The sequence below is a fragment of the Myotis yumanensis genome, unplaced genomic scaffold (assembly GCF_028538775.1).
Source record: "Myotis yumanensis isolate MYYU_CA2020_CCGP unplaced genomic scaffold, mMyoYum1.0.hap1 SCAF_3, whole genome shotgun sequence".
Lineage (NCBI taxonomy): Eukaryota > Metazoa > Chordata > Mammalia > Chiroptera > Vespertilionidae > Myotis > Myotis yumanensis.
This window is the reverse complement of record NW_027223754.1, coordinates 158575977-158597758: the sequence shown is the minus strand read 5'-3', so window position 1 is coordinate 158597758 and position 21782 is coordinate 158575977. Positions and strand designations below refer to the sequence as shown.

General features: G+C 49.3%; 1 protein-coding gene across 1 annotated transcript in view; it reads right to left on the bottom strand.

The window, feature by feature from the left end:
- Positions 1-21446, bottom strand: part of BAZ2A (bromodomain adjacent to zinc finger domain 2A) — a 37563-nt gene extending 16117 nt beyond the window's left edge. Inside the window, exons 1-4 of the mRNA XM_070409960.1 lie at positions 21320-21446; positions 3518-3655; positions 1390-1980; positions 347-532 (exon numbers count right to left, since the gene is read on the bottom strand). Of these exons, the coding sequence (XP_070266061.1) occupies positions 347-532; positions 1390-1980; positions 3518-3655; positions 21320-21323 (919 nt within the window). The 5' untranslated portion in view covers positions 21324-21446. The remainder of the gene's footprint in view (positions 1-346; positions 533-1389; positions 1981-3517; positions 3656-21319) is intronic.
- Positions 21447-21782: the final 336 nt, after the last annotated feature.

Below are 21782 nucleotides of genomic sequence, written 5' to 3'. Positions count from 1 at the left end.
TGGGGCAAAAGGTAATTGTTCACTGGCAAATGTCTTTCTACTTAGTAGGAACCCAAACAGCCCAACTGTGTGGTAATAAGTCTCTATCCAGTGAATTATTAAAGCCCAGGGCTCATGGCCAAAAGGAACATTGGGAGAGAACCTGGGAAATGAACCAATTCAGCTCAGAGTGCAGTTGGCCGAGTCAGGCTAGCGGCATGAGACCGTGGTCTGCCACAGGAGTATCTGGAGGTCTCAATGCCCCAGATTCCCAAATCCTTTCCCTGGTTTACTATCTATTCCAGGTGACAGAAGCTGGCTATCCTTCTGCATGGTTAAGTTGAAGAGAGCCAGCTTCCAAGCCTACCTGGTGCCAGGGTGTTAAAGGGCTCCAGAGAGACTTCACTGAGGATTGGAGTGTCTTCCAGTTGATCAGGAAGATGTGAAGGATCATCTAAGCAGCTCACTGTGGGGTCAGGGACCAAGACTGAGACTTCTTGGTGTAATGATTCCACAGAAGGGATGGAGCCATTGTAGCCACACATCTTCAATTCTAGGAAATACCAGGAAAGAGCAAAAGGAAAAATAGTGCCTTCACCTGGTTCCTTTAGCTATAACAAGCAGTCCATCTTCACTAGAGGGATGTTCATTCTTTCAACATTTATAGGTGCGAGTTCTATGTCGGATACCTTTCATATCAAGATATTCTCGGTAAGCAGAATACTTACTGAGTACTATTAAAATCCTATAGCAGGAATGGGGTCTGAGACAAGACTCCCATTGTGTTGGCAGCTATTTCCCCCATTCAGTGGAAACAGGTGGTTAACAGATACAACATCCTGTGATTTCAAAGGGTGCTCGCCCTTATTCTTGGAATCAATAGCAAACTAAGCATTTATCTATTTAGAGGGCAAAGTTGAGAGGGAAGATCACATGTACCAACAACAAAAAAAGAAGGAAACTGTGAGCAGACAAGCAATGGTATGCTCTGCCGGCTTCCTTCCCTCCTTCAAATGCCAATCACTACTAGGGCTCAGGCCACTTTAGCAGCCAGTCTAGCTGTGCCATAGTCAAGCCAAATTGACCTCAATGCTCCCTGCTAATGGCCAACCCCTTCCTATATTTTGAAAGAAGCCCTGATACAGTGTCTGTTGGGGCTGTTTCAGGCTCGCCCACCTGCCCTCTTCAGGCCAGCAGCTCTGCATGAGCTTGAAATAATTTGCACTCCCACTCACGAGCTGGTGCTGCTGCCACAAAAACACCAGCCACTTGGCTCTGCTAACCACCAACATGCAAATCAGCCTCCACTGCAGAGAGCTGGAAAGACAAGTTTTCCTCACCTCAAAAAGCCACTGCCCCCATAGCCCCATTTTCCTATTCCCAACCAAGCTCCCAGGCCCACAGTTATACCTGGCTGCTCTTCTTCCAGCTCCAGGCTGCCTACCAAGCCAGTGCCATTCTCTGCCACAACTGAAGTCAGCTCCTTTTCTGCCTCATCAGGATGAATACCACTGCCTACCTCCTGGGAGGGCGCAAAAGTCTGGATGCTGGAGCCCAACATGGGAGAAGTCTGTGGGGAGGTGAAAAAACTAGGGGGTCCATTGGGCATCACCTCAAAATTCTGGTCAGGAAAGGAATCATACAGTTCCTGTGAGTCGAAGTTAAGCCCCATGGGACTCTGGGTACCATTGGCCCAGAACTCTTGGCTCCCAGCCCGAAGGTTAGTGTTGTGACTTGGGGATGAAGGTTGTCGGCTGCCTCCAAGGATGCCATTGAGTGGGTATTGTCCCCCCGAGAACTGGGAGAGAAGGGGTGGGTCCTTGAGGTTGCTGCCAGGATTGGCGGGTGGGTACTGTGAGTAGTTCCAGAGACAGTCGTAGGCCACGTTGGGGTGATGGAGGTGTGAGGTGCTGGAGGAGTGGGGAGCAGAGTTCAAAATCCCTGAAGTAGTAGTGTGAGATACAGTAGATAAGCCATTAACATTCACATCCCCATTCAAACCTGGCAGAAAAGGAGGGAAAAGGGTCAGTTACAGATATGTGTGCAAGTAACTCTACTAACTCTAACCAAAAGAATAACACTGACTAGAAAAGGGAAGGTGAAGGGGAGGGGATTCCCCCTCTGCTATATTTATGTCTTTTTGGTCTCCAGGGAACACCCAACACAGATGCTCCTGTATATAAGCTTAGCAACTGCTGCTGAGGCTACTGAGTAGGGGGCTGGGGAGCTCTCCTGGTCTACCACAGGAGTGAACAGCAGAGAGCTGGCTGCTACTGACGCTCAGGGCTTTTTATTTTGTTTAAATGAAGCTATTTGCAGATTCCCTACAGTGACTTGCATTCTTTCCTATCCTCACTCCCTAAAGGAATTTTCCCCTGGAGTGGCATGACTGAATTCTCCTGGCCCCTCTTTTCCCCAGTGCCTATTTGGCCCCACAGTGGGACCAGAAGGGACAGCCTTCACCTCACTGGCACATGCAGATACAGCACTTCGTGCTGGGCTAAGAATAGAATTTGCAGTCACCAGAGCAGCAAGATCCCAGCTCAGAAGACTTGGATTGGCCCCTCCCCATAAGTACTGGAGTGGGGTGGGGAGATCTCTGCATGACCAGTACTGCAGATTTCAATTCTCAACACCAATGGCAACCTCTACACTCAATCAAATAAAAAGGAACCAAGATGTAAGGAAGCTGGGGCAAAGGGGTCCTCCAGTGAAATAAAGAAACTTCTATCTACCTACAACCTTATGGAGGGTAGGAGGGATGGGTGGGAAGTATACGCCTATGGTAGTATTTTTTTGCTGTAAGGAAGAAGTGAAGCTTTGGGCTTCTCTCTGCTTCGAAGCATAAAGTACCTAAAACCCAGGCAAGATTATAGAGAGGTACTTGGCAAAGCCATGGTTCAGAGCAAATGATAAGCCAAATCCAGGAAAAGGCCTGATCCTGGCAATAACAAGTTCAGCTGGAATTAGATGTTTCTCTCTGGGGAACTAGATAAGTAAGCATTAAAACTCTCCATCTTCCATCCTCAAGGACAGGAGGTAGCACAAGCATTCTGCCCTCTTTTCTGTTGAACAAATTAAAAGGGAAACACATACCAACCTTCAACCCCACCCTTATCCCCCACCCCATCCTCAGGGTGGCTTCTCCAACCTCTAAATACAGCTTCTCAGAAAGCAGACCCCTCACCTCTCTCATGGGTCCCACCTGATTATCAGAAGCCTTAGCCACCTCGCCACTCTCTGGCATAGCCAGAGAACAGGGAAGAGCAGGCTAAGATGAAAAAGCCAGTATCTTTTTCAATCTCTTCCAACCTTTAGTCAAGACTAAAAGTATTGCTTCCATTACCCCCTAGAACTTGTCCTTAGAAGCTTGATTTCCCTCCAGCAGCTGGAGTTCTGAGGATTCCCTCCCTCCCTCCCTCTCCCCCTGGCAGAGCTGAGGTAGCCAGCCCAGAGGGGATCCAAATCTTGTCCCATTAACCTGCTCTAAAGAAACGATGCCCATTCCCATTCCAGGCCATGTGGCCCTCACACTCACTTTTCCCTTGCTGGGGGAAGTTCATGGGAGACCCGTTAGTGTAGAGGCCCTCCCCTGAGGAGGGGGAGGGTTTCAGTCCTGAGGCAGCAGGTGCAGGGGGAAGGCCAGTAAAGTTAAAATGGTCGTTGGCCTCCATTTCTGTAGGAGGGGAGAGAGGGGGGGGGAGAAAACACTGGTGGTTAAACAAAGTTATGTCACTTTAAATTCTCTAAAGGGACTGCCATCATTACTTCTATCTACTTACCCTTCTCCTACCTAAGTACTAGGGGGAAGGTAGAGACTAAAGGTAAAAGAGGAAAAAACATACTCCTAACCTGGACATTGACCATACAGAAATAGTCTTTTTAAGTCAGCCTTGTAGAGATAAAAAGAGTTAGTGAGAAAAACAAAGACACAAGCCTGCAGGAGTCTTTCCCCTGAGTTAGCCCTATCCTTTTTAAAATATATACATTTTTTATAGATTTCAGAGAGGAAGGGAGGAGGGAGAGAAAGAAACATCAATGATGAGAGAATCACCGATCAGCTGCCTCCCGCATGTCCCCCACTGGGGATGGAGCCCACAAACCCAGCATGTGCCCTGACTGGGAACTGAACAGTGACCTCCAGTTCACAGGTCAATACTCAACCACTGAGCCACACTGGCCAGGCTAGCCCTACCCTCTTCAGTCCCAGTCCAAGTTACCCTTCTATGTTAGATATTAGCCCCCTATTGTAACATTTAACATTCTCCATCCTTTTGGTTTTTTTCCCTTCAAAGCAAGGCCAGAGTCCCACAGGTTCTCAAAGCCATCTTATTTTTTTTTTTTAGTATATTTTTATTGATTTTTTAAAATTGATTTCAGAGAGAGAAAAGGAGAGGGAGAGATAGAAACATTAATGATGAGAGAGAATCATTGATCCACTGCCTCCTGCACACCCCATACTGGGGATCGAGTCTGCAACCTGGGCATGTGCCCTGACCAGAAATCGAACCCCCTGACCTCCTGGTTCAGGGTTGATGCTCAATCACTGAGCCACGCCGGCCTGGCTCAAAGCCACCATTTTTATAGGAAGCCACAGAAATGGGGGTATTGGCTGAAAAGCATATTTCATATATATCCTTTGTTTTATTATTATAGTCGAGTTAAACAATTTTTTAATATTTTTTATTGATTTCAGAGAGAAAGAGAGGTGGGGAGAGAGATAGAAACATCAATGATGAGAGAGAAACATTGATCGGATGGCTGCCTCCCGCACACCCCCTTACAAGGGATCTAGCCTGAAACCCAGGCATGTGCCCTGAATGGGAATCAAACCATGACCTCCTGGTTCATAGGTCAACACTCAACCACTGAGCCACACCAGCTGGGCTCAAGTTAAACAATTTCCACGTTATCCTATCCAGAGTCCTCGATATCTGAAGAAGATAATATTGTTACCTTAGTAAAGGGATTTGAAAAAGAGAATACATTTCAGGAAAGGTGACCATAATAGCAAAATTCAAATCATCCAGCAACACTTCTTTTTTTCCATGGGAAATACCATGTTCTCCAAGAATTCAGCTCAGAAGTGTCAGAGGTTAAATAAGAGGGTGTCTCAAGGAATATTACTCTGTTATATCTACTATGGTTTATAACGTTCTGGTTTTGTGGCTTACATGTAAAAGGATACAGCTGGATATTTATATTTGTAAAGTACAGTGGCACACTGGGACACAGTAGTTAAAAAAGCTTTTCATTCTCTCCTGAATATGAGATATGCTCCTAGTGAAGCCCTTGATCAGAATAAATCTTTCTTTGATAGAGCAAAGAGAAGAGAAAGATAGGAAGCAGAAGCCAGAATTATTGGTAGTCTGACAAGACAATCAGATACTTATGATGTACTAGTAGTGCATTCTAATTTGATATGTGAGACATCATCTGTCTTGATACTGAAAAAGCAGCTCCTTGGGTTACTATGTTTTTTTTAAAAAAGGGCAGAAGAGCCATAACCGGTTTGGCTCAGTGGACAGAGCGTTGGCCTGCGGACTCAAGGGTCCCAGGTTTGATCCTGGTCAAGGGCATGTACCTTGGTTGCGGGCACATCCCCAGTAGGAGGTGTGCAGGAGGCAGCTGATCAATGTCTCTCTCATCGATGTTTCTAACTCTCTATCCCTCTCCCTTCCTCTCTGTAAAAATCAATAAAATATTTTTTAAAAAAGGGGGCGGGGGGGGCAGAAGAATTCAGGTAGAAAGATTCATCAAACTCCTAAGATGAGGCAATAAGCTGATCTAGGTGATGTTTTAAATAACCTCTTTTTATAACAAACCAGAAGTTGGGGGGGGGGGGGTCAGAAAGGAGCGGGTTAATGGGGGGAAAAGGGGACATCTTTAATACTTTCATCAATAAAGACAAACAAAAAGGAAAAACACAGAAGCAAAACTTTAAAAAAAATGAATAAACTGGCTAAGAGTATATATGACTACTGCCCAAGGTTTGCAAGAGTTATGTTCCTGAATATGCTAGATGATGCAAATTAGACACCATTAGGTAATATGTGAATTTAATATAATTCTGAGCATGAAATATTAACCCTGTATAGAATATGGCATGATAGCTATAAGGTTTTCCAGGCTAAATACCATAATTAGCTCTACTTTCATCAATTTTGACTACAATTTTTTAAAATACTGATTTTAGAGAGAGAAGAATGGAGGAGAGATAGAAACATTGATGAGAAACATCGATTAGCTGCCTCCTGCATGCCCCTACTGGGGATCAAACCCTGATCTCCGGGTTCATGGATCGACACTCAACCACTGAGCCACACTGCCTGGGCTTAACTGAAATTTCAAAAAATAAAAGCAATTTGTATTTTGTTGATTTAAGGGGGAAAAGTTTTTAGGATTGACTTATTTCCCCATCTTCACTCTAAAATAAGCAGCAAAGCCCTAACTGGTTTGGCTCAGTGGACAGAGTTGGCCTGCAGACTGAGGGGTCCCAGGTTCAATTCTGGTCAAGGGCACATGCCCAGGTTGCAGATTTGATCCCCAATAGGGGGTGTGCAGGAGGCAGCCGATCAATGGTTCTCTCTCATCATTTATGTTTCTATCTCTCCCTCTTCCTCTCTGAAAGCAATAAAAAATTAAAAAAAAAAAAAAGGCAGCAAACCTAAACCTGCTATGCATCAATAAAGAAATTGGGTCTCTGCCCAGCCAGTGTGGCTCAGTGGTTGAGCATCAACCCATGAACCAGGAGGTCAGGGTTTGATTACTGGCCTGGCCAGGGCACAGGCCCAGGTTGCAGGCTCCATCCCCACTAGGGGGTGTGCAGGAGGCAGCTGACCAATGATTCTCTCTCACCATTGATGTTTCTCTCTCCCTCTCCCTTCCTATCTCTGAAATCAATAAAAATATATTTAAAAAAGAAAGAGCCACCCTGACCAGTTTGGCTCAGTGGATAGAGCATCGGCCTGCGGACTCAAGGGTCCCGGGTTCGATTCCGGTCAAGGGCATGTACCTTGGTTGCGGGCACATCCCCAGTGGGGGATGTGCAAGAGGCAGCTGATCGGTGTTTCTCTCTCATCGATGTTTCTAACTCTCTATCCCTCTCCCTTCCTCTCTGTAAAAAATCAATAAAATATATATTTTTAAAAATAGATAAATAAAATAAAAAAGAAAGAGCCTTGGCTGGTTTGGCTCAGTGGATAGAGCATCGGCCTGCGAACTGAAGGGTCTCGGGTTCGTTTCCAATCAAGGGCACAAGTCTGGGTTGCTGGCTTGATCCCTGATAGGGGATGTGCAGGAGGTGGCCAATCAATGATTCTCTCTCATCACTGATGTTTCTCTCTCTCTCTCTCTCTCTCTCTCTCCCTCCCTCCCCCTTCCTCTCTGAAATCTATATAAATATATTAAAAGGGGAAAAAAAAGGAAGGAGGGAAGGAAGGAAGGAAGGAAGGAAGGAAGGAAGGAAGGAAGGAAGGAAGGAAGGAAGAAGGGAGGGAGGGAGGGAGGGAGGAAGGAAGGAAAGGAGGGAAGAAGGGAGGGAGGGAGGAAAGGAGGGAGGGAAGGAAGGAAGGAACGAACGAACGAATGAACGAACGAACGAACTGGGTCTCTATAGAGAAAGGTCTTAGGATCCCCCAGGATTTCCCTATAGTTAAAGGCCACTCCTCAGTAGTAAGGGATCTGAAAAAGAAACATCATGAGATTAATGATCCCTCTGAAATGAAAGACAACAAGGAGGAAAGCTCATTCCCTAATTCTCTAGGTTACAAAGCTTACATCACAGACCAAAGAGGATATTCATTTCAGAAGTCCTAGAAATGCTATGTCTGAAGAGCCAATCTCATCTGACCCCCACCATTCCCCTCCCTCAGTTTTATGCATAGTCACACCTCCCCTGGTGTGTTTCTGTGACACACACACCTTCTTTCCTATGTGCACTGGACTGTATCCTCCCACTCAATGATCGGTCACATTTCATTTTTCCATTTTCTTTTTGAGTCCACGAAGAAACTAGTGAGTGACCTTCTCCTCTCTGCTACTCTGGGAGAGCACAGCATTTCCTGTCTCATAAATTATATACTAATAAGAATAAATGGATGGCTCACAGAAATCAGATAAGTAAATGAAATGGGAAGTTATCTAGTGCCTGAGGTCTGTTTCCCCACTAGCCTCTATTGAAGGGGTCATCAGGACCACATTCCATTTACAAGAGGCCTCCCAGAAACAAAATATCTTTGTGCTGTGCAGTGAGATCCGCACAACACAGTGGGCTCTAGGTTCAAATCCCAGCTCTACTACTACTAACTGTGTGACCTTGGACAAATCACTTAACGTTATTAAGCATCAATTTCATCATAAGAACTTTAGTACTCATCTCCAGAGCTTGTAAAGATTAAGTGAGAAAATCTATGTAAAGGACCTAGCACACTGTCACCCAGAAAGTATTCAATAAATGTTAGCTGTTATTATTAGACAAAAAGAGTAAAGACTGCTTAACTTCAAAAAGATAATCATGGCCCTAGCTGGCTTGGCTCAGTGGATAGAGCATCAGCCTACAGATGAAGGGTCCTGGCTTCAATTCCAGTCATGGGCACATGCCTGGGTTGCAGGCTCCATCCCTAGTGGGGGGCATGCAGGAGGCAGCCAATCGATGATTCCCTCTCATCATTGGTATTTCTATATCTCTCTCCCTCTCACTTCCTCTCTGATATCAATAAAAAATATATTTAAAAAAAAGATAATCATGGCCAAGAGGTCAAAATATAATATAAATATAATTTAAACTGTTACCCAGCCAGACTTCCCTATAGACAACTTGACACTTGATTTCAGATGTCACTTAAATATGGGATCACAGTATGGGAATGTAAAGAAAATGTGGACAGCTCCTTTCAGCAATAAACTCTGGGTTATTTCATTTTAACCTTGCTACCCAAGATGCTTTTCATAATAAAACGTGAAAATAAATTATGCCTTCCTATCTAGAACTAGTAAGGGCATCATCAGTAAAGCAAAGGAGAATGTCTCCCTTTGAACTAACAGGATTTTGGCCAAATGAAAAAAGAAATTAGTGCCCAATCCCCAGAATAGCAGACAGCTCTCATGACCAGGAAGTAGAATCAGGCCAGTCTCCAGCCCAGTCCCAGTAGTATGTAAATGGATCTCTTAAGAACCTCTATACTTCATTTATATGAGTTAAGAGGTGGTACCCCTTAAGCTTGAAGTAGTAAAGTCCTTGACACACGGCCAAATAGACTTCTCTCAGGTGCAACTGACAAATTACTACTCTGTGGACCTGTGACATGGTTTAAACAGAAAAAAGCTGACAATGCACAAAGTGTTGAAATAAATATTACAGATTTCAACACTGTTGCAGGTGCCCTGACCAATCCTAACACTCAGACCTCTGAGGCGACCCACAGAAAGGCAAGACACATTAACACCACCCTGCTAGACACTCTGGCAATCCCTAAAGCTCTTTGGTTTGTTCTTCCCATATAGTATAACAAAATTTCACACATAGGTTTCTAATTCTTTTTTTTTTAAGGGGTGGAGATTTCAAATGTTTACCTTCACTAAACAGCAAAAGCAAATTTTGCTGTTTAGTAAGTAAATAACTCACACTAGTATTTTTTAGCTTTGTAATTGTGAATGTTATGAAGATTATTTCTCAATTCTACATTTCTCTGGATTCATCCACCATACTCTGATACAGTAGTTTCCAACCAGGGATGACTTTGCCCCCTGAAGGGACATTTAGTAATGACAAAAGGTATATGTTACTGGCATCCAGTAAGTAGAAACTAGGGGTGCTTCTAATGACCCTGCCAATACACAAGACAGTAAATATACATAGTAAATATATTTAATATATGTATAATAGATTTGTTTACCAGCCCACAACAAATAATCATGTGGCCCAAGATACCAATAAAGCCAATGCTGAAAAATCCTGCTCTAATATAAAAGCTGTCTTATTCCCCACTCCTGGGGAAGTTTCAAAAGTTTCCATTATTCCCAGTTCCTGATGCTGCAAACAAGGATGCTTTTACTTTTATATCTAAAAAAACCCTTCCCTAGCCCTAGCTGATTTTGCTCAGTGGATAGAGCATTGGCCTGCAGACTGAATGGTCCCAGGTTCAATTCTGGTCAAGGGCACATGCCTGGGTTGCAGTCTTGATCCCCAGTAGGGGGCGTGAAGGAGGCAGCCAATCAATGATTCGCTCTCATCATTGATGTTTCTTTCTCTCTCCCCCTCTCCCTTCCTCTCTCTGAAAAATCAATAAAATATATATATTGATTGGTTCGATTCCGGTCAAGGGCATGTACCTTGGTTGTGGGCATATCCCCAGTAGGAGGTGTGCAGGAGGCAGCGATCGATGTTTCTCTCTCATCGATGTTTCTAACTCCCTATCCCTCTCCCTTCCTCTCTGTAAAAAAATCAATAAAATATATATATTTTTAAAAACAGTCCCTTCAAACTCTGACTCAGACTACGGCATGTACTGTATGAGGCTCATTCCCTAAAAAATGTCCTTTCCTTAACCCCCTTTCCAATTCAGGCTAGCAAGGCAGGAGGAAGATGATGAAAGAGGATTATAACAAGGGGGGCTACTCCAAGACAACTGCCATGTCCAGGCTGCTCAGGAGAACACAAAGATGACTGTTCTCTATTCTGATTTCTTCTAAACCAGAGGTTCTCAACCTGTGGGTCGAGACCCCTTTGGTGGTCGAACGACCCTTTCACAGGGGTCGCCTAAGACCATCCTGCATATCAGATATTTACATTACGATTCATAACAGTAGCAACATTACAATTATGAAGTAGCAACGATAATAATTTTATGGTTGGGTCACAACATGAGGAACTGTATTTAAAGGGCCAGAAGGTTGAGAACCACAACGATGTAGTTTCTACAACACCCGTCAGATACTAAATCCTACCATTGTGCCTCCAGCACCTAATTTAGTGCTAAGTACATAAAAGAACTAAAGGAAATACCTATCTGTTGAACCCACAGATAGAACAAATAAATAGGTATTTTCTGCCAGCTTATTCATCCAATTAAGGTTGTGATTTTTGCTCCTACTATTCTGAGAGAACCAATAAATTCAGCTTCATTCTTCATAAAGATAACAATTTCTAGAGGAAGAAAGGCCCAAATCCTGACTTATTTTAGACAGCTGACCCCTGTAGAAAATAAGGCAAGGAAACAGAAATATTGAGAGTGCGAAAGGCAATAAATTTAAGCTCTAAATTAGTAAAATGTTCTGCTTGATTTAACTTAATACTCAAGGGACAGATAAGTTTTTAAATATCTGTTGACTGGATAAAGGAACCATTTAACAATCTAGGCTAGGTGTTCTGTCACAGCTCTGGTCACTTCACTGTCAAAGGAGGAGAAATGCCTCTGAAATTGCAGGACACTAAATATCACACTCCACAGGTTGTAACAAGGTTATTTCTCTATTTCAGCTGATTGATTTTAGGAAATTGAGCTCAAACAGTTAAGAACTCCACCTTTCCTACAAGATGATCTCCCCTCCTGCTCCCCCCGCAAAAAAAAAAACCTGAGCTGAGCATGCAGGTTAAAGATTCCATTTGGACTCTAGCAAGTTGGCTCGGTGGATAGAGCGTCGGCCTGCAGACTGAAGGGTCCCGGGTTCGATTCCGGTCAAGGGCATGTGCCTTGGTTGTGGGCACATCCCCAGTAGGGGGTGTGCAGGAAGCGGCTGATCAATGCTTCTCTCTCATCAATGTTTCTAACTCTCTATCCCTCTCCCTTCCTCTCTGTAAAAAATCAATAAAAAAATACATTAAAGATTCCATTTGGAAGAGCCAATCCACCTGTTTCTTAAAAACCCTCCGTTTTCGCTAAGGTTATATTATCCTTTCAGTCTGTAAAATACCCTCTTAATTATTTTTTATAACTAGGAGGACAAAAGACTCAGTAACACAGTAACACAATTCTACTTTTATTGCCAGTGGCTCAATCCAAGGGCAAACTCCAAAGCTCTTTAAAGCTTTTTGTTTTGCAGAATTTTATAAATTTCAAAATTATGCAGACTAACAAGCTGGTGAAAAATGGTCCTCCTGACCCATGTGTAACAATGTGGATAAAGTATTACTCTTGAGCTATGAGGTATATGAGGACATCCTTATCCCAAGAAACAAATCAGGAAGATTATTTACCCCAGGAAATACCTCAACAGTTTTATACTTCACTCTATGTCCTAGGACCGTGGTCGGCAAACCGCGGCTTGTGAGCCACATGCGGCTCTTTGGCCCCTTGAGTGTGGCTCTTCCACAAAATACCAAATGCGGGTGCGCACGTACAGTGCGATTGAAACTTCGTGGCCCATGCACAGAAGTCGGTATTTTGTGGAAGAGCCAGTATTTTGTGCAAGAGCCACACTCAGGGGACCAAAGAGCCGCATGTGGCTCGCTAGCCGCTGTTTGCCGACCACTGTCTAGGACAGTGATGGCGAGCCTTTTGAGCTCGGCGTGTCAGCATTTTGAAAAACCCTAACTTAACTCTGGTGCCGTGTCACATATAGAAATGTTTTGATATTTGCAACCAGAGTAAAACAAAGACTTATATTTTTGATATTTATTTTATATATTTAAATGCCATTTAACAAAGAAAAATCAACCAAAAAAATGAGTTCGCATGTCACCTCTGACACGCGTGTCATAGGTTCGCCATCACTGGTCTAGGACATAAAAACTTTGAATACTGAACACATCTCACACAAAGTCAAACATCACATCAGTTATTAGAGTAACTTCCACATTATGCTAACAGTAAAAGAATATAGCAGACCACTTCAGAGGTGAGGTGATGAAAAAGGTCGACAGCAGCAAGACAGAGTAACCCTAACAAGCTTTTCTTCTCTCTTGGCAACACCTGATTCCAGAATCACAAGACTCCAAGATGAACCTCTCAGGGCATTCTAGATTTCTGACTGGCTCTGAGGTCAGCCCACATAGTTCTATCTATACCTCAATTTTTTTCCTTTAGAGAGAGAAAAGGGCGGAGGGGGGAGAGAATGTCAATATTAAGAAATATATTTCTGACAGAAAAATGCATCCATTTTACAAGAGGGTCATGAAAAGTTTGTTTCGTTCAGCTTTCTGATCAATCACGTATCAAATGAACTCAGTATCTACTTTCTCAAAATCAACTATTTCTTTTAGAGTCCAAAGAAAGAAGTGGTCTTTCTCCCTCACTCTTTTAACCCCCCAACAGGGAAAATTAATGTACTATTCTGTCAGGTCCCAGTTTAGATAAACAAAGGTTGAAGAAAGGGGAACTTAAAGTCAGTGTCAAATCAACCTATCAGAAAGCAACTCAAACCAACCAGTAAGCAGAGAGGCAAGAAAAAGGACAATGACATGGGACTTGTTTTTACTGTTGCAACCTCAACAGCCCCAGTGAAAAAAGCATGATGCTATCTTAAAAGTGATGATGCTGCTATCACATAATCATATGCCTATCTGTTCGTATCCTGGACCTTTATTCTAGGAATCTACAATTCAGGTGGGAAGTTTGTGACTGGAAAATAATGAAAAGTTTATTAAGTGCCAAGCTTAAGCAGTTTTCAGTGTAGTCCAAATGATCTCAATCAACACCTCATCTCTCAAAATATAAAATCCTGTGGCCAACTCATCTCTAACCAAACCCAGTGTCTAACAAAGTGCCTATGGACACAGTACACAGTCCATCACTATGCTATACAGTAGAAATCTCCTGGAGTTATCAGGTGGGAGAAAGGGAAAATTGCACACATGACTGCACAAAAACAGAGGAAAAGCTTACCACTCTCCAACAAGGGTAATAACAGAGAAGATGTCTTTTATGAACTGAAGAGTAAGTCATACGACAGCTAACTCCCCTAATTAGTTGATTCTGCAAAAGGTAAACTCTCCAGCCCTGACAGGTTTGGCTCAGTGGATAGAGCGTCGGCCTGCGGACTCAAGGGTCCCAGGTTCGATTCCGGTCAAGGGCATGTGCCTTGGTTGTGGGCACATCCCCAGTAGGGAGTGTGCAGGAGGCAGCTGATCCATGTTTCTCTCTCATCGATGTTTCTAACTCTCTATCCCTCTCCCTTCCTCTCTGTAAAAAATCAACAATATATATATATTTTTTAAAAAAGGTAAACTCTCCGCCCTGACCGGTTTGGCTCAGTGGATAGAGCGTCGGCCTGCGGACTCAAGGGTCGCAGGTTCGATTCCGGTCAAGGGCATGTACCTTGGTTGCGGGCACATCCCCAGTGGGGAGTGTGCAAGAGGCAGCTGACCTATGTTTCTCTCTCATCGATGTTTCTAACTCTCTATCCCTCTCCCTTCCTCTCTGTAAAAAATCAATAAAAATATATTTAAAAAAAAAAAAAAAAAGGGTAAACTCTCCAACACCCTGTCAACCAACAAGCTTCCCACAGAGACTATCCTTGGACTAGAATCACCAGTGAGGAATAAGGCCACCATCCTCTCTTTGCAAATCAGTCTCTATCCCAACACACAAATCCCACTCACAGATCTTCCCCATTCCCTCCTCTTTTTCTCCCTCTCAGAATCTACCCTTCACCTCAGAAGCTCACTTACTCAGGTGCTCTGCAATACATAAATTATCATGCTTAAGAATACATCAGGCAGAATTCAAAAAAGCCACTCCTCTCATGCCACAAAGACCCGAGGTGCTCCTGGCAGCTCTCTGTGCTGAGGGAATTTGCATCACTCGTGTTCAAAGTGTAGCCCTGCTGGTGGAAGACTGAGTTTGCTCCTCTATGACCTCCAGCTCAAGGAGAAAAAATCAAAACAGGGAGACAGAGATGCTCTGGAGGGGGTATTAGGATCAGGGGATCAACTGCAGTGACTACTTACTTCCCAGTTGACAAATTAAGTTAAAAAAAAAAAAAAAAAAGTCGAACGAAAGGACTCTCACACCACATGGTTGGCAGGATCCAAGCTTGCCCAGAAGGCCTCAGAAAATGAAACCAAATCTGATTAAAATGGACATTTCAAAACAAGAGACGCAGCAGCAAACGCACAGCTGCCATTTCCCGGCCACATCCTGCGGGAGGCTGGGGGAGGGGCAGTTTGTGTACAGATGGAGGTGAAAGCCCCCCCTCGCACCCTCCCCCTACAAGGATGCAAATCTCTCCTCCAATAAAGCCTACAAAGGAGACTGCTATTGGCACTGCTACCCCTGAAAACTGGGAGCAGCAGGAAAGAAAGGGGTGAGGCGGGGCCATCCTTTTCCGCCACGGAAATGGGGATCCCCTGAGTGAGGGATCCCCCTTGGAAAGGACTCCCTCTTTATTCTTCCCTTCGGTCCCTGAGCGGAGCGCAAACCCGGACGCTTCAGCGTCAGCCCCTCCAGCCCCGGTCCGGAGTGCGGGAGTCTCCCGGGGCCGAGGCCCCGGCCCGCGCAGCACCATTCCCGAGAGGCCTCTCCCGCCGGCCACGCACCCACGCCGCCCAGGGAGACACCCCGAGACCCCTGGGCACCCCATCTACCTCCGCTCACCGCTGCCAACACGGCCCATCCCCACAAACGGTGGTCAATCCGCCAGGGAACCCCCTCACCCACCCTGCGCACCCGGACCGCCCCCACCCCCACCCCCATCTCCACCCCCACCCGAGGAGGTGGAGCCCCGCCCGGGGATTCCACCCCGAGTTCCCCACACAAGTCACTTCCACGAGCCTGGCGGCTGCACTGCCCCGTCGACGGCCGACACCTTCGCTGCCACCGCCGGGAGCCTCCGCCGGCTCTCCCGCCCCCACCGCCCCATCCCGGGTGTTCAGCAGACCAGCCAGGCCCCTGCGCCCCCAGCCTCTCAGGCAGGGCGACCCCCGCCCGGGGCTCGGTCCTACTGGAAACAGCCGGCGTCAGCTCTCGCCCCAGACGAGGCTCTGGGCAGCTCCGCAGCCTCCGCCGGCAGAGCGAAGCCGCGGACGAAAGCTGACTCCCTCCCCTCAGGCCCCCGGCCCCAGACCCCACAGACCTGAGGTGGCGGCGTCCAGCCCGACTCGGGGCCTGTCTCTCCCCGGGGGACGGGCGGTTCACATGGCCGCGCTCCGGGCGCCAGAAGGGGAGGGGGCTTTGGGGGAGGGGGGCCTGGGGTCCAGGAGGGGGGAGGGGGACGCGGCTCAACCGCGGGGCCCGAGCGGAGCCAACATGGCCGGCGGGGGAGGAGTGAGTCGAAGCCGGAGGGGGCGGGGAAGCTGCGGTAGACGGAGCGCCGTCCTCCGCGCCGCCGGGTCCTAGCGCCGGGCGCTGCCTTCCGGATCCGGACCTGGGTCCTAGCGCCGCCGCCTCCCCAGCCTACCCGGCAGCTCCCCAGTCTACACCGCGTCTCGTGGTGGCCGGCAGGCCCGCTTCACACTGAACAGACGGAAAGGCGTGCCATGGTCCCAAGGTTAACCTAAAAGACCGAGTTTCTAGGACCGAGGCAGGCGCCACTTCCCTAGCGGGGTGGGGTTGAGATCATGTCGAAGGCAGTCATTTCCCAGGCTGGGGAGTGGAGAAGTGGAAGTGGAGAAGCGGAAAGGTTAGTCAGCAAAGTCCAGTCCTGGCAAAGGGGTGGAGAAAGGCGAGAGCCTGCTGCGCCTGCTGCCCACTCACCTCTGTCCTGTGGGGGCAGCCGGGTCCTGCCTGGATCATCACTTTCCCAGCGACATCTGCAGGGCCCTGCGGGTCGGGAAGAGTCCTGTGCGTAGGAAAAGGAAGGTCGGCTCCGGAGCCAGACAGGGAAGACCTGCCCACGTTTAGCCAACACCTGGTCAGAGGAGCCGGGGATGACCAGGAAAACCGACCAGTCATTAAGGTGTCCCAAATGTCCACCTATTCTTTAACTCCAGTGCTTTCTTTTGATAGGGCTATATAACTGTGGGAGACCGAATGAGGACAGAAAAGTCTAAAAGAGGACGACAGTGTGGCTATCGTCTAAAATGTCTACTGTAGGGCCCCAGGGTGGGGGGGCAATAGTGCCCTATAGGATGTTGGAGCTTAGAGAATTTCTAGTCCAACCTTCTCTTGTTTGGCAGATAAACAAATTAAGGCCAGAGAGGATAATCAACTTGTTCAAGGTCAAACAGATAAAATGTGACTAGAAACCAGCTTTCCTTTTCTAGCAACTCAACAGGCTTTGCAATTCAGTTCTACAAGCAATTCAATGCAATTCAGTTCTACAAGCAATTGCCTAAATTGTGCAAAAGTGAGGCTGAATATTCTGGAAGAGGAACAGATATTGCGATGATGATGATGAAACACACTGGCAAGTTGGGGGGTGGGGGTCGACAAATACCTCTTCCTCCGGGGTCTAAGGAGGCGCTCTGAACACTGGGTGGACAGGGCGTGGCCACACACATCAGTAGAATCTAGATTGGCCTGGATGTCCGTACTCCACAGAGGAGTGGGCTCTCCAGGCTCCACTGCCCACTGCCAATGGCTCAGAGCGATGAGGAGGAAGGAGCTTCAGCAAAGCCTAGAGCGTGTGGGACAGAAAGAGGGGGCCAAGAGCACTAGGAGCGTTTCTCTCCCCCGGAGACAGCAGATTGCCAGGCGGGAGCGGTAGACGGGTAGACACAGAAAGCCTTCTCTCTCTCTAAGTGACAGATGTACAGGTCACCTTGGAGAAAAAATAAAGACCTCCAACAGCCTGCTGTCCTCAAGTCCCTGAGTGCACAGGGGCCACACGCAGGGGAGAGAGGTCCTTCCTTCTGAAGGCAGCAAGGATCCAGCAAACTTCTAAGGAATGCTCCCCCGCCCCCCAACCCCCAAAATAAAAATAAGTAAAGGCAGGTGAAGAAGAGAGCTCAGGACATGGAACTGGCTTCTTACAGGGCCAGGGGAGAGGCCTGTACCCTCTTTTTCCCTCTTCCCTTACCCAGGGTGGATGAGGGAGCATCTGCCTACCTCCCGCCCCAATCGCAGGGCAGGCGGGTCGGAGACAGGAGGCAGGGGAGGAGCCTGTGCCCGTCAGACGGGCGTGGCCACGCCCCTTCCCCGCCGCCGCCGCCGCCGCCGCACACCCACACACACCCACCCGCCGGCTCCGCTCCGCTCCGCACCGGAAGAGCCGGTTACTCCTGTGCCCCACTTGACTGCTCCCACCCCTTCCGAGCCGCAGGCCCGGTCTCCAGGACAACCCCCAGCACTATCCCGGCCAGGAGCGATCCGGGAGCGGGGTGTCGGATAGGAGAGGGCCGCCCGAGATGAGAACAGAAAGTGGGGCCAGATGCACCCTTCCCGTCTAGTGCAGAAGGAGGACAGTCACCTCCCTTCCCGAATAAGACCCCTCCTCATCCCATCGACTCAGAGCTTCCGTGCTCTTCAAGAAAGGGTGAGGGTAAGATGTCAGTATGCCTGATACCTGGGTGTTTACTTCTTGCCAGAGGACAACCCAGGCAGCAGCTGTGCTTCTCCCCACATCCAGACGACAGAGGGCAGACTGACCCCACATGTCCCCGAACATTCCTCAATCCCATCAGAGGAGGCCCATCACCCACCCCACTGCCCTCTAGGAAGCCACTAAAAAGGGGAGGGGGTCAATGATCCTTTTTCTCAGCAACCTGTGAGAAGGGTACCTAGGGATTACTAGGAACCTCTCTCAAACCAGGCCAGTAGGCGGGTACTTAAATGGGGAGGGAGAAATGAGCGCCTGCTCCCCTTTTCTCACCCTCCTGGCGTCCCTGCGGCAGCACCCGGATACTGGGGGCAGTGGCCACCGTGTTTCGTTTGCATCCCTCTACCTTCCTCTCCGCCTCCAGTTACTCCTGGAATTTAATCCCAAACACGACCGCGGACCACCCTTTCTTCCCCCCAGCTTACTCCCAGCCCATGGAGCAAGACTCAGAAGAGTCTGAAGCAAACCCAGATATCTTGTCCTCTCATTTCTGGAGGGGGTGGTGGTGGTGAGAGCATGAAAAGGGGCAGAGTTGGGGACGCAGCTGGATTTGGGGGTACGGAGAACTCCCCAATGGAGGTAGGTAATTATTAAAGATCTCCCTGGCCCTCGCTGGCTGAATGGTTCATAATGTTGGTAGGGAGATGGCCCTCAACCCTGTAACCATTTTAACTTGCCCCCCTTCCTCTCCAAGTTACTGCAAAGCAGTCTCCTCTCCCTCTATATTTTGGGGAGGCTAGATTCTCCTACAACAAAAGGACTATAACCCTTCACTTCTCTCCAAGTTGGTATGTGCCCCCAAGATTCACGCACAACCCTGTTTCACACACTGCGAGGAGCTTCTCCATGATGTTCTCAGGACAGGATGAAGAAAGCCTTAATTTCCTTAGGGGTGGGGACTCTCTTTGCATCTGAATAGAAAAGCCTGGGCTTCCCTCGCCTGTTCCACCACCCCAATACCCTTAGAGGTTTAGTCCCAGAGCCTCCCTCGCTCCCCCTCCTTGCCCCCACCCCCACCCCCACCCCCTAACCCTCACCCCCCAATTCCCTGGCTCTGGGACAGGAGTGTTCCCAGGCTGGACTGGCCCGAGAGGAGGGCCTTTCCCACCTGGGCTGCTTGGCGGGTGCTGAGGTCGGGCCCCCACATTCCAGGAGCGGTGGGGTGGAGTGACAACCACAGAAAAGCTCTAGATGTGACTTAATTGAACTTGAAGGACCAAGCGGCGCAGGGCCAGAAAGTGGCTGGGGTCTACGCCAGGCCCCCCGACACCCCTCACTACGGGGCGAAGAGCTGGGGTGGCGGTTATTCCCCTCCCATCGGAGGTTAGGATGGCGTGGGAAAGCGCTGGTTCCAGAGAAGAGGGGGCGAAACCCAGACCGCGGGAGATCTTCCTGGCGAGGAAGGCGCGGGGGAGGGGAGATCCTGGGTCCCGAACAGGAGGGATGCCCCGGAGAGGCTGGGCGAGGCGCGAGAGGCCGCGGGGCTCCGGCCGCGGAGGACGGGGCAGAGCTGGGCAAGCCGGCGGCGCGGGCAGAGGAAGGGCAGCCGTAGGGGGAGGGTCCGGTCCCGAGTCCCGGACGGTGGGGATCCCGGGTACGGGCCCGCGGGGGAGGCCCGCCCGGGGACTCCGGGCCGGACGCGGGTGCCGGGCCTCACCTGGAGCAGGCCGGGCGGCGGCGGCGGCGGCGGCGGCGCAGGTGGCCGAGCCGGGCGGCGGCGGCGCCTCCTCCCCCAGCCCGGGGCCGGCGGCGGCGCGGGGGGGCGGAGGGAGCGCTTAAAGGGGCCGGAGCTGCCGCGGGAAGGACGAGCCCTTGGGTAGGGCCGTCGCGGGGGGAGGGGGAGGCGGGTGGCGTCTCCTAGGGGCCAGAACCAGGAAGGATCCCAGAGGGAGGAAGAGAGCAGATCCCAGGAAGAAGAGAGAAACTTGTGCGGTGACGTGGGGAATGGCGGTGGGTCCTCGCAGGAGGACCCGGGAGGGCTCCGCCTGCGCTCCCGGGGCACCGGCAGAGAGCTTTCCACCAGGCAGGGCGGGGAGGCAGCGAGAGGCACGACTCCGAGAAGGAAAGGGAGATGCCGGAGAGGGGACTCCAGGCCGACCCGGCCGCGGGTAGCGCAGAGGCCCTGCTCCGTGAACAGGTTCCCCGTGTTCCGGCTCCCCGAGGCCCCATCTCTATGGCTGCAGAAGGCCTGGCAGTCTCCTTCCCTCGGCACTGCCCCGGGTTTAAGAGCCGGCGGAGTCTGGAAGCCACGAGGGCAAAGACCTCCTCGGTCTTTCCAGCACCATCGTGCCTCTTACTCCGTGTTCTCCGTGACCGGAGCCTGGGGAGCCGCCAACAGCCGCCTAGTGAGGCTACTGTGGGACCGTGGGAATCGGCGTTATTCAGGCTCAGTTTTCCCCCAACCACCACGCCACCCTTGCAGCAACCTCTGGGGCAACAGGAAACAGCTGCTCAGTGCAGCCCCCACCTGGTGATGGGTCAGGGTGGGGGAGGAGAGAAAACAGAGACTTAAAAGGCCTGGGAGAAAATCGGGGGAGGAAAAACACCTTAAAAACCCTCCAACGCTACCAAAAGTGGGCTTTACTTTTGCGGCGGCGGGGGGAGGCCAGCAGTGAGTACTGTAAAATATAACTTGAATCTCAACAGCTTAAATGGGAAGGAGCAAGGGGGTGGGGGGCGGGGGTGAGGTAGGGAGAGCCGCGACCTTAGGTACAGAGTCTCAGGCTCTTCCTTGAACGTGGAGCTTGCCAATGCTCACGAGCCTGTGGTCGGCAGCCTCACCGGCTGAGCCCTGTGCCCCTATAGTCCCTTTTCTCCTCCTTCACCCCCTAAAAGAGCAAAGGTTAGGCCCCACCCCTGCTGAGTCAGCCAGGGAGGAGGCAGGCATCCCTCGGGCCTTCCCGGGGGGGCTGGTCCTCAAACTTACCCATGTCAGGCCGGGCTCCGGGGCTGGGACCACCGAGCTCCTCGCCGTCCTTGATTCCCCCTTCACGTGAAGGCTGGCGATCCTCCCAAACTGAGCTGGGAACTAGCACGAATCGAAAAGCCAATGTATGCTTCCTGCAAACCACAGCCTGAACTGCTGTAGGGTGATGTCCCTGTGTGACAGACTGGGGTGGAGAGGGAGGAGGGAAGGGCGGGGCTTTCTCTGGGTGGAGAGGGAGGAGGAGGCGAGGACAGGGCAGAACCAGGAGAAATATGGAGGGAGGTTAGATCTGTGTTGACTCTCCAGGGCCTTGGGAGGAAAAGAGAGTGGTAGAGGGGGGAGGAAACAGTTGCATCCAGTAAGAGGGAGAAGGTTCTCGATGAATGCTGAGAAACGTGAACGTCTGAGGGGCGGGGATAGAGGGATACAAATGACCTTTAGAATCACAGTTCCCAGGTCTGCA